Raw genomic sequence first — 16,398 nt, 5'->3', positions numbered from 1 at the left:
GGTAGAGTGATTGAGGTGACCCAAAGCTGGCCTCTGTCCCCAGAGGCATGAACAGGTGTGTGCATGTGCGCATACACTCACACAGATACAAATGAAATAAACACGTCTGAAAGTGTCCTTTAAAAACGTCAGCCGAAGGCTCTTATTTAAACTCCATACTGGTTGGTTTCTTGCCAACTTGACAGAAGCTGGAGTCATGTGGGAAGAGGGACCCTCCGTTGGGAGAACACTTCCATCAGATTGGCCTGTGGGTAAGCCCGTGGGATATTTTTCTGACTAATGACAGTTGTGATGTGGGGTGCACCACCCCGGGCAGGTGGTCCTGGATGGTATAAAAGAGAGCACACTGAGGAAGCCGTGGGGAGCAAGCATCTTTCTCCAGGGACTCTGATTCCCACAATGACGTACTGGGACTGGACCGTGTAAGAAGAGATAAGTCCTTTCCTCCCTCCAGCTGCCCTTGGCCACAGCCTTTTCACAGTAAAGTAAGACAACAGAAGCCTTGTTTTGTTTTGTTTTGTTTCTTATCTTGGAACCGAACACACCATGAGCACACACATTCTAGAAATGTAGCTAATTCTAAGTAGCTCGATCTAACTGGAGTTCTGGGACACAGGAAACCTAAACGGGCAGGCAGAAGTCGTACCACAAGGGCCCACGCTTGCTACTCTAGGAGTGCAGACGTACGGGAACTCTGAAAGGTTTTAAGACAAGATCTGGGGATCAGAAAGATCACTGTCAGGAAGTTCAGGGCAGTAGTTGCTTCTGGAAGAAAAGAAAACATTTAGGAAACAGAGACTGTCACTACAGGCGAGGTGATGAAGGTGTGTAACCAGGCACACCGTGGAGACTCATCTGAGCGACTGTAGCACCTATAATAAAGTCAACAACTGACGATTCTTTGGAGGACACTGATGAATCCCAGGCTCCCAGCTTAACTGTATAAGCACTACCAGAGCTGAGGAGAGGACCATATGCCAGTTTGAGGTGTGTTTGTGGTAGCAACCTAACTGACATCCCTGACTCCAGGTCCAAAAGCTAAGATGAGTCAGGCTCGTCCTTTTAGTTAGGACCACAGCCACCAGCCCTCTCAGAAGAACAACTCTAACCTCCTTGGCTTCCAGGGTCCTCCAAAGTCGACTCATTCTAGTTCTTTCTGACCGAGGACAATATTCCTAAACACTCACCTTTCTCTACCACAGTCGCCTTCTGGCTTCGCTCCTCCCACCCCGTTCATTCCTGTTACCCTGGCTTACCTAGTCACCCGTCCGTCCGTCTGAAGCTTTGGGAGGAAGGCACTTCAATCACTACTTCTATTCTGCTGCCAAAGCTACACTGACGCTCTGTATCGAGTTTGATCACAGTGCCGCCCAACATACCATGTCTTACCACACTAATCTGTCCATGCCAAATAAACAGACCCCTCTATTATGAACAGCAGGAAAACCACTAGATTTTTTTTTCATAGAGAAAGCCCTGTTCTAAATTTAAAAGCCTCTATCAACCAATTAGAAAATTATTTCTGGGAGGCAGAGGCAGAGGCAGGTGGATCTCTGTGAGTTCAAGGTCAGCCTGGTTTATAAGAGCTAGTTCCTGGACAGGCTCCAAAGCTATAGAGAAACCCCGTCTCGAAGAAAAAGAAAATTATTTCAGTCTTGGGGGGCGTTGCTTATTTGTGAGGGCTTGGGTTTTTTTTTTTTTTCTGTTTGGTTGGTTGGTTGGTTGGTTAGTTGTTTTTGTGGAAGGAAGGAACTCAGAGCAGACCAGGCTGGCCTCGACCTTGCAGAGATCAGCCTGCCTCAGCTACTCGAGTGCTGGGATTAAATGCATGAGCCAACCACTCCCTGCTGGATCTTGTGTTTTTAAGCAGTGAAAGAACAATTACAATTGTCCCTATTATTTAATAGCTTCGGGTCAATTTCTTATTCCAAAACGCAGAAACCATTTTTACCCAGTTTTTCTTCCCTCTTCTCAACAGCAGCAGACCTCTCTCTCCTGAGGGCACGGGGTCTAGCCAACACCACCTGGGGATAAACTCGCAGGATGACTTCGTGTACTGACAGCTTATTCCAATTAACCAAACAGCTCCTAGCTCCTCCAATTTGCTGCAATCAGCTAACTACACTGAACAGAAGCAACGTTTGTGGTGTGAGTTTGAGAGCAAAGCAGGCCTCCTCTGCCCACACCTTAAGTGTGCTTTGCAGCCAGACCATCCGCCCAGCCTTTGGGCCTCTGACCCATCCCTTTCAGACCCAAATAAATGTCACCTCCTCAGGGAAACATCCCCCAGAAGAGGAGGCCGTGCCAGCGTGACACACTCCCCACCTAACTCTCTCAGTATCTAGACTTAGTACCACCTGCATTGCCAGCACAGAACCTGACATTCAGTAGGTTCCCGATAAACAAATGTCATTCACTCGACGAACAAGTAAGGGTCATGTAAAGCCTTGCCGACGGTAGTCCCCTAGGTACGCGATCAAGACGCATAACGGGGAACAGATTCGGCAATACAAGGAAATGGTACGAGGCTTGTGCGCAAGTCAATGGCAAAGTTCTTACGAATGGCATTAGCGAGGACCTGCTGCACCGAGCGTGCTTTGCAGGCACTTTTAGCTCGTACATAGAAGCCATCGACAGGCTGCTTCTGATGGAAATCGGTTTTTTTTTTTTTTCTACATTCTCTGGGGCTACGGCTAGTCACGCTAAATATCACTTATCCCTAATAGCACTCACGCTCCCCGGAGAGATGTTTAAATCAATTGCCTAACAGCCCTCGCTCCATGCAACTGAACAAGTCCTCGGGGACCACAAAAGCAGAGATGACAGGGTTCGTAAGGTTAACAAAGCCGCGGTCATACACTACTAGGCTGAGATCCGGGAAACAACAGTTGCAAAAGAAAAAAAAAAAGAGAGAGAGAGAGCGAGAGAAGAAAAGAAAAAAACCACCGGAGGCCGCTCACCTTCTAGGATGGATACAACGATGAGCAGCTGGTCGGATTTGGAGACCATGGTCGCGGCGGCGGGGTCTGCAGGGAAGGGAACCCCCGTGAGGCGTGCAGCCGGACCCCGCAGGCCCGGGAGCCTCCGCAGCGCCCGGCCCCGCTCCCCCGGGCCGCCGACCAGGCCCTAACCCTACCCCGGCTCGGCGACCGCGCCCCACAAGCCCGCAGCCCCGGCACCTTTTGCCGCCTGCTAAGCCGCTTTTCAAACGCCCGGGCAGCCGCAGCGGACGCCACCGCGCCCCGCTTCCGCCTAGCAACCAGGCCCGCAGGCCCAGAGCCCGGGGAGGCTGGAGGACAAAGGGCGATAGAGACCAGGGCAGTCGGGGATAGAACGTCCACCAGCCCGCCTCACCTCCCGCCCTTTGACGCTCTTTCCCGGAGCCCTAGGGAGACACGACTGCGGTCGCCCGCAGCGCCGCCTGCTGGTCACCTGCGGATATGCAGGAGAGTTGAACCCCCCCCCCCCTTCAGACTGCGCAGCCGCACCACTGCCCTAAATGCTTCCTGGTCCTGCGTAGCTGAACTCTCTTTAAGGAGTAGGACGGCCGCGTACTGTAAACGGTATGCTCAGTTAATCTGAGAAATAAAACGATAGTTTGTTTTTTAATGCCCAGTTCTCAGGCACCTGACATCAAGACAACTGACCATGTTAAGTCACAGAAAATTAATGACCCGAGTGTAAACTGTTCTTGCGCATCTCTTTAAATATTTGTCCTATGACCGCAAGTCCTGTCAATACGGTAGTTACTGTAACTGCAGGCGCTGACGTAATCGCTCCCAGAATAGGCTGTGCCTTAGAAATACCTCTTCAAAAGGAAAACAAAATTGTCACGTGGGCGAGAATGTTTAAAGGTGTAGGTTCTACACAGACGTAGGAAATTAGCAAAATCAAGGCTGAAAGTTAACGTGTGGAAATGCTGTAAACCCACATTTCCCCTCCTATTTTCAAGATTTTTTTTAAATGAAAGATTTGACATATTTTAAAGTTTTATCTAGCTTAAAACCTGGAAAACGGAATGGGTTGGAGCCTTCGTGGACACGTTTAGCGTTCATATTTGTGGGAATTTCTCTTGGAAAAATCAAAGGCAAAACCCGATATATATAAGAGGGCAAAAAGTAAAACAGCTGAGCCGAGATCCCACGAAGCAGTGGGCCTTGGTGTGCTGACTCTGGCTGTTTTCCTTCTCTGTAAAGCTAGAAGACTGTTGGAGAACAGTTACAACAATCTCTGAGCCCTGCTGCTATTTCTGCACCTCAGTCTTTCTCTTCTTTGTCCCTTAAAGAAGAGGATGTGGAGGCTAGACCAGATTGTCTCTAATGTCCCTTCAGGACTCCTGAAAGGTTTTTCTGAAATTAGTTATTTATACAAAAAAACTAAATTTCATGTGCATTGCTGTGCACTGTATTCTTTTCTGAAAGATCTCAAAAAAGTAGTATCAAAAGTAGGCAGGATCATACGGTGGCCAGGTGAATAGGTTTTTTTTTCTATCATAGGTGTGATGTCAAACGTTATATAGTTATCTTTTTACATGAATTATCTCATCACTTAATAGATATAAAAACAGTTTTTATGACTTATAATTTTTTTTATTTGAAAACAATACACTTATTTTCCTTTAGGATACCCAACAAGGCTGAAAAGCCAGATTAGATTATCACTAATGCCAGAAAAGTCTCATCTAAAACATCTGTAAAATTAATCAAATGAACTAAGATGAGGGAATAGAGAGATGGCTGAATGGTTAATCTAGTACTTGCCGATCTTCCAGAGGACCTGAGTTAGTTCAGTTCTTAGCTCCTATGAAGGCAACTCACAGCTATCAGTAATTCCTGCAGGATGGGGATCCAGTGACCTCTTTTGACTTCCTTAGACACCTGAACACATGGAATATACACACACATATACACATACATACACACACGCATACATGCGCACACACACACCCTTTTTCTTGTAGAAAAATTTTTGAAATAACTCTTTCCAAAAAATATTTTACTACGTTTTATTTGTGTGTGATGTGTGTTATGGGGGGGGGGGGGTTCACACGTAGAGGTCAGAGGACTACTCTGCAAGTCAGTCTCTCCTTCCACCGTGTGGGTCCTAGGGATCCAACCTGGGTCATGAGCAGGCAGATGCTTCTACTCGCTGAGCCGTCATTGTCCCTGTCTGAGGCCTCGGCATCTGGCTTTCTTCCCTGAACAACACAATCATGTGTGAAGTCCCCCCGCACTGGCCTTGCAGAAAGCCTTCAGGAGCATTTGCATGACGCCTTTGTTTTCACAGACTATACAAAATGGATGATCTGAAAGTTGCCGTCTAGAAACGGACTGTACTTCCATCATCCTCTAAACCCATCATCCCGTAATCTAATTCCTGTGCTCTGTTAGACGGCAGCAGCTTCAGGGCCGGCGTAAAGCATCACGTGTTAGTTTAAACTCATGAGGGGAAATGTTATTATAAGTTTATGAAGTACCAATTACTGTCTCCAAATACATAAGGAAATGTTTACAGCATATGTAAATTGTATCTATGAGACAATGGAAGATTCCTTGCACTAGGAGCATGTAAGTATGCAAATTTAAACTGACAGGTACTGAATTCATTAGTTTGCTAATCATATTATGTAGCTTTCTATTTCTATAAATTTCTGCAAGCAAAAGGGCATCTTGGCTCACATCAAACATTTCTTTTTCTATATCTATTTCACATGTTGGATAAACCCTACTTTGTAGTATTTTTATGTTTCATTTTCAACAACTTCTATGGCCCACCTCAAAAGAGATTGTAAATTTTATTAATATCTCCCCTCTTCATTCCATCTCCCAATATATCAACAAGCCCAGATATATACTTAATAAAATTAAAACAAGCTCTCAGGACTAATAAAATCAACGTGTTTATTGAATAGCTGCTATTGTAAAAACATAGTACCAAAGCCTGACCTTCAAAAACTGCTTAGAAAAACAGCCTCCATTTGGAAGATGGAGTGAGCTGGGTGTGGAGGAATATACCTTTTTATTCCTAGTACTCAAGAGACTGAGGCAGGAGGATTTCTATAAATTCTAGGCCAGCCTTCACAGAGTGAGACCCTGACTCAGAATCAGAAAGACAACCTCTCTGCAGCTTAGGGGATGTCACTGGAGAGAAGAGGGAGAAAATGGGAGAGCTGGAGAATAAGGTGGACCATGTTGTGACGTGTTGGGACGACATAGCCATGGCAGCCGTGAGCTCGCTCCAGTTATAGCTGCCTGCAGCAGACCTGCACAGGGCCAGGAGACAATATTAGCCAGCATTCTGGCAGGCGACATTAGCTGGCCTCCATGGTTACAGGTAAAAGACAGACAGACAAGAAGGGAGGGGGGGGGCAAACGTATCGGAGAGTGTTGGGAGGGGTGAGAGAGGAGAGTTTGGCATACAATCAAATACATCATTTGCGTGTATGAGATTATCCAAGAATAACTAAAATGATATGCAAGAAAGAAGGAAGGAGAGGGCAGGAAGATGAAGACTAGGGAGGGGAGGGGGGAGGGATGAAAACAGCACTAATTTAGGGCCAAGGCAAAAGGCCCTCTAAAGCAGGATCTTGTATAAATGAAAGCCGTAATTTCTCTCATCTCACTGTCTCGCCTGTGTATGAGTGTGTGGTGTGTGCCAGTGTGTGTGCGTAGTCACGTGCGTGAAGGGGCGTGTACACAGGTCCAGCCTCACACACGTGTGGTTTACCTTAGACTGTGAACAAGCTCCGTGAATAGGCTTCTTGCTTGATGGCTGGCTGCCTAATTTACTGAGTCCGGGTCCCTCACTGAACCTGAGCTCACCGGTTCTGGCTAGTCTAGCCTGCCTGGTCTTTAGGTGTGCTCTGGGGATCCGAACATCAATTCTCTTACAGTCGGAGCAAGGGCTTTACCCACAGAACCATTTCCCTCAGCCTCACATGACCACATCCCTTCTGGGAGGAGCCCAGGCAAAATTTACATATCTGAATGTGTTAGGCTTTGGTTTTAACATCAAAAGCTCATCTGTTACAGAGTTATCGTCAGTTTTATCCCTTTTTCTATTAGAGCAAAGATGACCAAATTCTTTATATTTTCTCATGTTGGCTTAGTCCCATATTCTTGGGGGTAATGTCCCCCAAACCATGTTTCTCTCTGGCTTTTATCTTTATTTTTTATTTTTTTAAATATTTATTTATTTATTTATTATGTATACAATATTCTGTCTGTATGCCTGCAGGCCAGAAGAGGGCGCCAGACTCTTTACAGATGGTTGTGAGCCACCATGTGGTTGCTGGGAACTCAGGACCTTTGGAAGAGCAGGCAATGCTCTTAACCACTGAGCCATCTCTCCAGCCCTTCTCTCTGGCTTTTATGAAGCCAGAACATCTCCATAGGTCAAAGCTGGAAACGAGGGGTGACCAGGCAGGGCCTGAGCTCAGACGGAACACCATAGCTGTGTAGGAGGTGGCAGGGCCTCAGCACTGGCAAACACCACATCCAGGTAGGAGGTGGCAAGGCCTGAGCTCAGACAGAACACCACAGCTGTGTAGGAGGTGGTTCTACTCCAGCTGGCTGTTGGCACACAGTTGTTTACCGAGATCTTCGAGTTTTCATGAGAAGCCAGAATTACAGTTTCTGTGGTGAAATCATCCAATTTTTAAATGCTGGGGATGAGTTTCAATGTAAAACAGCAGCAGTAACAGCAAGATGTACTGCATGCAGGCTAGTTACCTCTAGCCCAAACTTACAGAAGTGCTTATTAGAATAACCAGGGCCTCCAAGGCGCAAAGAAAACTGTAATCAGGAAGAAGTTACCTCAAACCAGATAGGAAAGGGCTGAGTGCATGTGGTGGAGATTAACTCTTGACTTCCGGGGGGACCCCATGAGGGCAGAACAGAAAAGGGGACTAAGACACTGATTTAGTATCTTTGCCTCAATTTACTATTCTGCCTCTGTGGGACAGAATCAACACACCAGACTTCCAAGAACCAAGCGGGTTAAGATGTTTGTGGCCAGCAAAGCAAAACCTGACAAGACTTCCCCTGGTACTTACTCTCAGTGAGAACACAGTGTGGGATCGGCATTCTCTGTTTCCAGTGAAAAGCCAGAGATGACAGGGACCAACTTTTGGCTTCAGTGGAGCTGGGGTTGAACCTACACGCATAAATAAAAGCAATGTTTTTGTATGTTGTGCTTGTGGTATCAGCCTCATGGGTTATGTTCGGTGTGAATGGGGTCTGAAAAATCCTGCCGTGTTTGTCACCATGGTTCTCTCAAGCGCAGGGGTAGAGTGGAAGGTGAGAGATGGCCTCTCATTCTGCAGAAGGAGGCAGATCTAGAGAAACTTCTGGAACTGCGGCAAAGGAATAGAAAACACCGTCTCGGGGGTTAGGAACGCAGCTCAGTTGGTAGAATGCTTGTTGTATGGGGTTTGAAAGAAAAAAAATGGGCCCCCAAAAGGAATGGCACTGTTGGGAGGTGTGGCTTAGTTAGAGTGGGTGTGGGCACACATGATAAATATAATCAAGTAAAATGAGCGAAGAGACTGTGCCACTGGCAGAATAACCACATTCTGGAGACAACAGATTTGTTCATTGGCCTGCTACGTTTAAGACAGGATCTCACTGTGTAGCACAGATTGGCCCAGACTTACTATGTAGCCCCGGCTGTCCGCCAACTGAGGCAGATTGCTGAGAAGGTTCCAGAGTGTGGAACTGGCCATGGGTGTCAGAGTGAAGGACTCACCACCACCCTGTGACCCTGTGGGGCTTTGATTCTCCAATCAAAGCAAGTTTGATATGATTCCTCTTCTGCAGAGCTTCCTTTTGTCCACATGACAGCAGCAGCGGAAGCTAAGTCTGGGCAGGTCATCCAAAGGCAGTTCTTTACTTCCAACCCTTATCACCTGGGACTCTGGCCATCAATAAATTTAAATGGAGTCTGGAGTCTCAATAGTTTACCCTGAGACAATGCCTGGCAAGCTGAGATTACCCAACTCCCACCCACAGGCAGACCGTTCAAAGGAAATTCCTGGCATTCCAAGCACTGGAGATAGAAACACCTGTCAACACTTCACCAGAACACCCCTAGACAAATGTCAGCCAATCAGGGGTCCTGAATCTCAGAAACCCTCCACCCCCATTTTTACTACTATAAAAATCCAATTGTAATTGAGCTCAGGGCTCTCCGGATATTCCAATGTGTTGTACATGCCGGGGAGACCGAGTTTGCAAACTTGATTAAAATAAAGGCTCTTTGCTTTTACATAGGGGACTCGGTCTCCTTTGTTGGCTTTTGATTTGGGTATAACACAGAACTCACACCAGCCTGCTCTGCTGTGTGGCAGGGAAGTCTCCAGGCGTGGGCTGAACAGGAGCCAGACTCCACAGAATGGTAATGGGGTCTTCTGGTCGACCAAGGTCATGTCTGCTACAGTCCTGTTTAATGCAGATATTATAAATAGACTCGAAGTGTATGATCCAGGATAGAATGACTTCAGCAAATAAATGACAAAGGGAAACTAGTCCTTTCAGTTCCAGGTAATGTTCTAAGCATGTTGACCAGGTGTAGAGAGGAGGCGCACCTCCTTCAAGGGCTACAGATGGCTCAGGAGTAGCTCACTTGCCTAGAGTGCTTGAGGCTCTGGGCTCAATGCTTTCTTTGTCTGTAAAAATGAAGAGTTAGGGGAAGGAGTCTCCCTCAGTTTCTCACACACACCCCTAAGCAACAGTACAGAAGGGTCATTTCAGAAAAGATCTAATAACAGGTGTTCTTCAGTGAAGCCATAAACCACAACACTGTCTTCAATTGAGGATGGTCTCACTGTCAACATAAAACTTCAAGTAGTCCAAAGTGTGTACATTTTAGATTTAGCAGATGCTGAGAGCTTGAGGGATGTTGAGCGGAAACAGGAGTGGTTGGCTTCGGTGTTATTGCCACATATGACCCAATGGAAGCCACGAATGCCATGCCCGCCTTCTAAAGATAATAAATGCATAAGGTGAAAGGATTTCTTTTCCTTACCTGAAACCAAACGAAAAGAGTAGGTTTAAGGGACAGTCTCATAGGGATTGATGGGCTCGGTGACCATCACCATGTGTACTTGAGAAAAAGAAATACATGTCTGTCTGTCTGTCTGTCTGTCTGTGTGTGTGTGTGTGAGAGAGAGAACTGGTAGACTGAGTCACAACTTGCATCTGCATTTTATACATGAGAGTCCTATGAAAGAAGAGAGCACCCGGCCACCTTGACGGAGCCATCTTGGTGTCCAAAAAGAGGGGCCAAGGGGTGGAGAGGCTGCAGAAGCAAGACACCAAGGACCGGAATGAGAGATGGGAGCTGGGGGGTTTCAGAAGTGGCTTGGTGGGAGGAGTCTGCTGTGAGTAAGATGGGCCTCCCAGGACAGGATAGATGGTCTTGGGAAGCCCAGCCTCTAAAGTCATTCCCAGAACAATTCACTCAGGAGTCCTATGGGGGACTTCATTTGTCTGGGAGCCACTCAGAAGGCATGGGCGACTAACGGCTCTTGAAGAGAGAAAAAGTAACAAACGAGGGAGGCTGCTAAGTTAAGGATACTTAGCTTTTCACCATATCTGATCCCAATTCTTTGGAAGAAAAGGTTACCAAAGAGAAGAGAAGAGGAAATGGAGTCCATTCGTTCCCCAGCCTGAGCCTTTATGTGGAAACTTCGCCTGCACTGGAGGCTGTGAGCAAATTCCAAAGTAAGAGTTAGAATTTGAAACTGGTTTATCTTGGACTGCTATTAGCAGAAAATGAACAGAAAGCTCAGGCGTCCAGCCAACTACTCTTCAGGGATGAGGGAGTAAGAAACAGATGCGCTCTTGAAAGCAGGAGCAGAAGAAGAGGACCATTTCCACCTGTACCCGACACAAGTTCAGCTGCACAAGCCCAGTGCAGGCATTGATCCACTTCCGGTCTTTCCAGCCACACCATAGGCAGTGAAGATGGACTTTATCTTTGCACACCTGCGAAAGGCTGAAGCTAGAAGGCTTGGGCCACCTGCTCACATCAGAATGCCGGGATTCGGGACACTCGCTCTGAATTACCCTAGTGGTTCTAAGTCTGGAGTCAACATGTTGCTCTGAGATCATGGAGCTGGGTTAAGACACTAGAGTAGAAATATACCACGTCATGTTGTTGGGGAAAGCAGTTCATGAAAGCTAGGAGGTTAAATGCTGTCTTAAAAGGAACACAAAGATACGTGGATAAAATTAACATTTGCATGGTTTTGTTCTTTGTTTATGAGTTTTTTGGGTTTCTTTTTGGTTTTTGTTTGTTTGTTTGCTTGCTTGTTTTGTTTTTGTTTTTTCAAGACAGGGTTTCTCTGTGTAACAGTCCTAGCTGTCCTGGAACTAGCTCTTGTAGACCAGGCCTCTGCCTCCTGAGTGCTAGGATTAAATGCATGAGCCACCACTGCCCGGCAAACATTTGCATGGTTTTAAAAGCAACATAAACTATCCTAAGAAAATTTGTTTGGAACTCATCTTCAGCCTTTAGTCTACTCAAATCCTATCGACATTAACCAAATGGTGGCCCTTTGGTACATCACCTACACCATAGAGCCAAGATCTCACTAAAAACTGTTCGCAATAGGGGAAGGGGGAAAGATTATTCCTAGGGGGAAGTGATGTCCTACTTCTGCATAATGCTCATAGGGTTGGTTAAGATGAAAATGATTGCCCTAATTATCTAATGAGGTCATTGTTTTGTGCATCCTGTAAATGCTGGATTTAGGAGAATTCGCTTGGCTATCATAGGTTTCCGAGGTGTACTAAGTGGGATGTCGCTGCACAAGACTGTCACCTAAGCTAAACTGCCACCATCCTCAGCAGTTACCTGGGCCTGCTCGCCAAAGATCATCACAGATGGGTTTGTTGTCTATTTACCTAACTCTTGGGAGGAGGGATGAGGATACTCAAGGGACCCTCACCCGAGCATCCAGCTACTCCCCCAACCAGTTGTGTGCAGTTCTGCCCTAATGGCACATGGCCCCAGGATCTCTTGGGAAGGCTAGAACTAGGCAAGAAAGAATTAGGGGAAAGGGGTTCCACCTACACAGCAGTGAGGGAGTCATTATCTATGCTGGCCGCTTTAAGGTCTTTCACACTCCTGTCCATAACCCTCCCCTGACTGCTATACAAGTTAGTCTAATAAACTCAATGGTTCCTCAGAGTGAAGTTTGGTGGATTACACCTTAGCTTGTCTAAAGATAGAGGGGTGGACATTATTACATCTTTCCAAGGGATGAAAGTTTTTCCACGTCTATGGTGTTTTGTCTGCAAGTAGTCTGTGTACCACATGCGTGCCTGGTGCCTGATGAGGGGATCAAAAGAGGACATGAGATGCCCTGGAACTGGAGTTATAAACAGCTGTGAGCTGCTATGGCAATGCTGGAGCTTGAACCCAGGTCTTCCTCAAGAACAGCCAGTGTTCTTAACCAATGAGCCACTCCAGCCCTAAGGGAAGGGATTTTAAGCAACAGATCTTAACCTGAAAGTTCCCCCTTATAATTGTTGCATGTGGTAATAAAATGTTAGTGTATGTCTTAAATTGCTGTAGATAAGAATTGCTTTTGAAATCATAAAAATGATTAATGTTCCAGATAAGAATTAAGAGTGTTTTTTTTTTAATATTCTGGCTAAGAATTTTTAATGTCAACACTGACTTGCTGATTCTAATATTAGCCAAACATATATAATATTCTAAAAATTGATGCGCATGACTTGCAGTAGGTTATTTTCCTTACTACTGTTGACCTAGTGCATAAAAGTACCTTGAGGATATGTGTAGTTAAATGCTTGGTAAAGCTGGATGTGGTGCTGCGTACCTATAATTAGGATATTCAGGAAGTTGAACCAGGAGGGTCACTATTTGAGGCCAGCCTGGGTACACAGCAAGTCCTTGCCCCACCCCACTCTAAAAGAAAGAAAGAGTGTAAAAACCTGCCTGTAAAACTGCCAGCTATGTGAGCCAGGAACTGGCCTGGAGACTTAAAATCATATACACGTGCGTGCACACACACACACACACACACACACACACACACACACGAGTGACAGAGACACGGGGCATCCTTGATACAAGAATGCCAACTTTATTGAGCTCCAGGGAAACTAATATAGGGCTCTGGCCACACCCCAGCTCTCGAGATCTTTCAGCTGCAGACTCATCAGAACCCATTCTCCTGCCATCAGGGTCTTATGCTCAGGGCAGAGGGAAACAAGTTGTTTACAGGAAATTCAGGGTCTGGGTCTGCAGCCCCCACCAGCTCCCAACAGAAGAGAATAGCCAACAAAGTCTTGTTTTAAAGAAGGGTTTTAAAAACTAAACTTACAATGCTAGAATTATATCTATACCAGGGATGGACAGTAGCAAAGATATTTTATTTCTTGGTTATGAGACAGTGTTTTGCTATGTAGATCAGGCTGGAGACTCCGGGCATTGCTCCTGCCTCAGCCTCCCAAGTATGCAGTGCCATGTGCAGCTAGCTACATAATCAGCACATATATAAAGAAATACATAACTAAGAAACACTGGGGTAAAACTGTCTACACGTGAGAAATATCGCGGTCCAATCTCTGATACACTGAGGAAAAACATTATAATTTATTGACTTCAGAACTTTTTAAAAATAAGGTGAAAATAAGTCATTTACTGGTCTAGAAGAGAATGGCCTGCAATGATGCTTTAGGAAAACATTTACAAGGTAAGCTGAATCACAGAAAAGCCCATTGCTGGTGAGGACATAGGCCATGGGTATGTGTGTGTGTGGGGGGGGGGTGACCACTGCTCTTTTGCTACATGGACATGGTGCCACACTACCTCCTGTTATGGAATATTACCTTAACTATGTAAAAATGTGTTGCATTTGTTTATGCTGTGTCCGTTTAACAAAGTAGAGATATGTTGCTTTGCCTGCCTAAGGCACCTGATTGGTCTAAGGAAAAGCTGAATGGCCAATAGCTAGGCAGTAGAGAAATAGGCGGGACTGATTGATGGCCAGAGAGAATAATAGGAGGAGAAATCTAGGTTTGAGAGGGAAGAGAAAACTAGAGAGGAGAGAATGAGCGAGAAAAAGAGAGAGACCCAGGACCAGCCAGGCAGCTGTCAGCCAGTCAGACACAGAGTAGGACATACAGAATGAAAGAAAGGTTAAAAAAAAAAAAAAAAAAAAAAAAAAAAANCTTCCTGGAGGTGGAGTCCAGACTAAGGCAACTCCCAGGGGAAAGGGGGCTTGAAATGGAGCATCCTGTTCCATTCCTGCCCCAAGGGTGGGGGTGGGTGGGTGCCAGGGCCTGGGGTGACGCTTTCAATCAATCATCCCAGATTGCTTGGATATGGGGGTGATAGAGGGCTGGGATTTCATTTTTCAATTAAGCATCCCAGACTCCTTGAATATAGGGTGCCAGTTCAAGTCTGGCTACTTCCTATGGGCATGGGGCCACAAGGGAGGGTCTGGGAGTTGGGCTCACGCTCAGCAAGAGAGTAGCTGGAACAGCATCTGGTTTATCATCCTGGAGTCCTCAGGCAGCTGCTTTTTGAGGGAGATGAGAAGGCAGGTGGCTAGGAGAAAAAACAATATTGTTATTATTGGCCCTATAAAATGGGGGTAGCCATGGGAAGTCATTAACTGTCACAAAGAATGGTGTTGGAAGAAGGTCATTGAGCAATAAAGAAACTGCTTGGCTGGCCCTGATAGGTTAAAACATAGGTGGGAGGAGTAAATAGGAGGAAGTGGAAGTGAGGTAAGACTCTGCTCTGCTTCCGGAGAGACTCGACAGCTCTGCTCTCTGGAGCAGAGACACCAGGCTCCGCTCTCCCAGGCAGCTCCGACCCAGGATGGACGTAGGCTAGAATCTTCCCGGTAAGCACACCTTGGGGTGCTTACACACATTATTAGAAATGGGTTAGAATAATATGTAAGAGCTAGCCAATAAGAAGCTGGAACTAGCCGGGCCAAGTGGTGTTTAAATGAATACAGTTTGTGTGTTGTTATTTCGGGCATGAGCTAGCAGGCGGCCAGGGTGCTGGGGACGCAGCCTCGCCGCTCCTATTTCAACAGAATGGGACAGGGAAGTGTTGTGGTTGTACAGGTGAGGCTCGGGTGTATCAGATAAAACCAGATTTTAGTTGGTAGATGCCCTTAGTCCAGGAGAGTTGGTACTCATGGTGAAGTCCCAGGAGCTGGAGCAGGTGTTGGCGTTGTCTGGAGAGCACTTTGTGAATTGGTCTTGGCCCAGGCAGCAGGAGTGACCTGCAAAATATGCTTGAAACTGGCTGGGGTTAAATTAGGCTTTGGAGACTGTTAGTTTCTTACCAGACCTGATTTTTGATACAGCTATTGCTTCAGGTTAAAAGTTATGACAATTAAAAGGAATTGGGAACTCTGGATTCTTTTTTAAAAGATACACCTGAAACTTGTTATTCCTGGACTATGAAGCTTGTGAAAAAGGCACACCTGTCTGTATTTTAGTAAGAAATTTAACAAATGAAGTAATGAGCTACCAGTACCTTAAGTCATCAAATGCCATTAGACAGATCTGGGAGAGATAAATGAGTAAAAATGGGGCAGCTTTTTTAGCTACTGAGGCAATCCCAAAATCTCTTTTCAGTCCTTGGGAAACATCAACCCAGAAGCAGTGCTTTCTGTTAGATGCTGAGTATAAGAGGCTCAAAGATTTTTTCCTGTGGGGGAAGATTTAGTCTAACTGTCTTGGCAGGATGAGAAGATGGATCCCCTGGTGTAGTGTCCAGGAAGCTGAAGAGGTAAAAGGCCACTTTTTGCTGTGTGGTTGGCTTTGCCAAGCCCAAAGGCAAGCCTGGAAGCCAACCTTTGCAACCACGTAACTTCTTGGAGGAGCTCTAGGGTGCTGTGTGAGCTAGCCAGGCTCTGTGTTAGAGGCTCTTTTTTTATTTTTATTTTATTTTTTTTTTAAATTTTTTGAGACAGGGTTTCTCCACAGCTTTTGGTTCCTGTCCTGGAACTAGCTCTTGTAGACCAGGCTGGCCTCGAACTCACAGAGATCCGCCTGCCTCTGCCTCCTGAGTGCTGGGTTAAAGGCATGCGCCACCACCACCCAGCTTGTCTTGTTTCTTTTTTTAAAGAAAGAGAAACATAGTCCAGTGGTTGGGAGAGAGGAGGATCTGGGAGTTGGGGAGAGGAAAGAATATGATCAAAATATGTTGTATGAACTTCTCAAAAAAGCAAACACAGATGTCAACAGTATTTTGAAAGTTGTATCTGTAAAGAGGAGTGGCGAATAAATAGAGAACATTTGTCTAGAATATATTGAGCCCTAGATTCAATCCTTAGTACTGTATCTTACAAAAGGAAGAAGGAAGGAAGGAAGGAAGGAAGGAAGGAAGGAAGGAAGGAAG

At 45.9% G+C, this 16,398-nt stretch overlaps 1 protein-coding gene across 1 annotated transcript in view; it reads right to left on the bottom strand.

Annotated features, from left to right (window-relative positions):
- Cep120 (centrosomal protein 120) overlaps positions 1–3,336 on the bottom strand; it is a 56,417-nt gene extending 53,081 nt beyond the window's left edge. Inside the window, exons 1-2 of the mRNA XM_050149271.1 lie at positions 3,180–3,336; positions 2,961–3,026 (exon numbers count right to left, since the gene is read on the bottom strand). Of these exons, the coding sequence (XP_050005228.1) occupies positions 2,961–3,009 (49 nt within the window). The 5' untranslated portion in view covers positions 3,010–3,026; positions 3,180–3,336. The remainder of the gene's footprint in view (positions 1–2,960; positions 3,027–3,179) is intronic.
- Positions 3,337–16,398: the final 13,062 nt, after the last annotated feature.

This window comes from Alexandromys fortis, unplaced genomic scaffold, assembly GCF_014885135.2.
Source record: "Alexandromys fortis isolate MF-2015 unplaced genomic scaffold, M_Fortis_MF-2015_v1.1 scaffold_60, whole genome shotgun sequence".
In the NCBI taxonomy this organism is placed as follows: Eukaryota; Metazoa; Chordata; class Mammalia; order Rodentia; family Cricetidae; genus Alexandromys; species Alexandromys fortis.
This window is presented reverse-complemented; position numbering and strand designations above follow the sequence as displayed.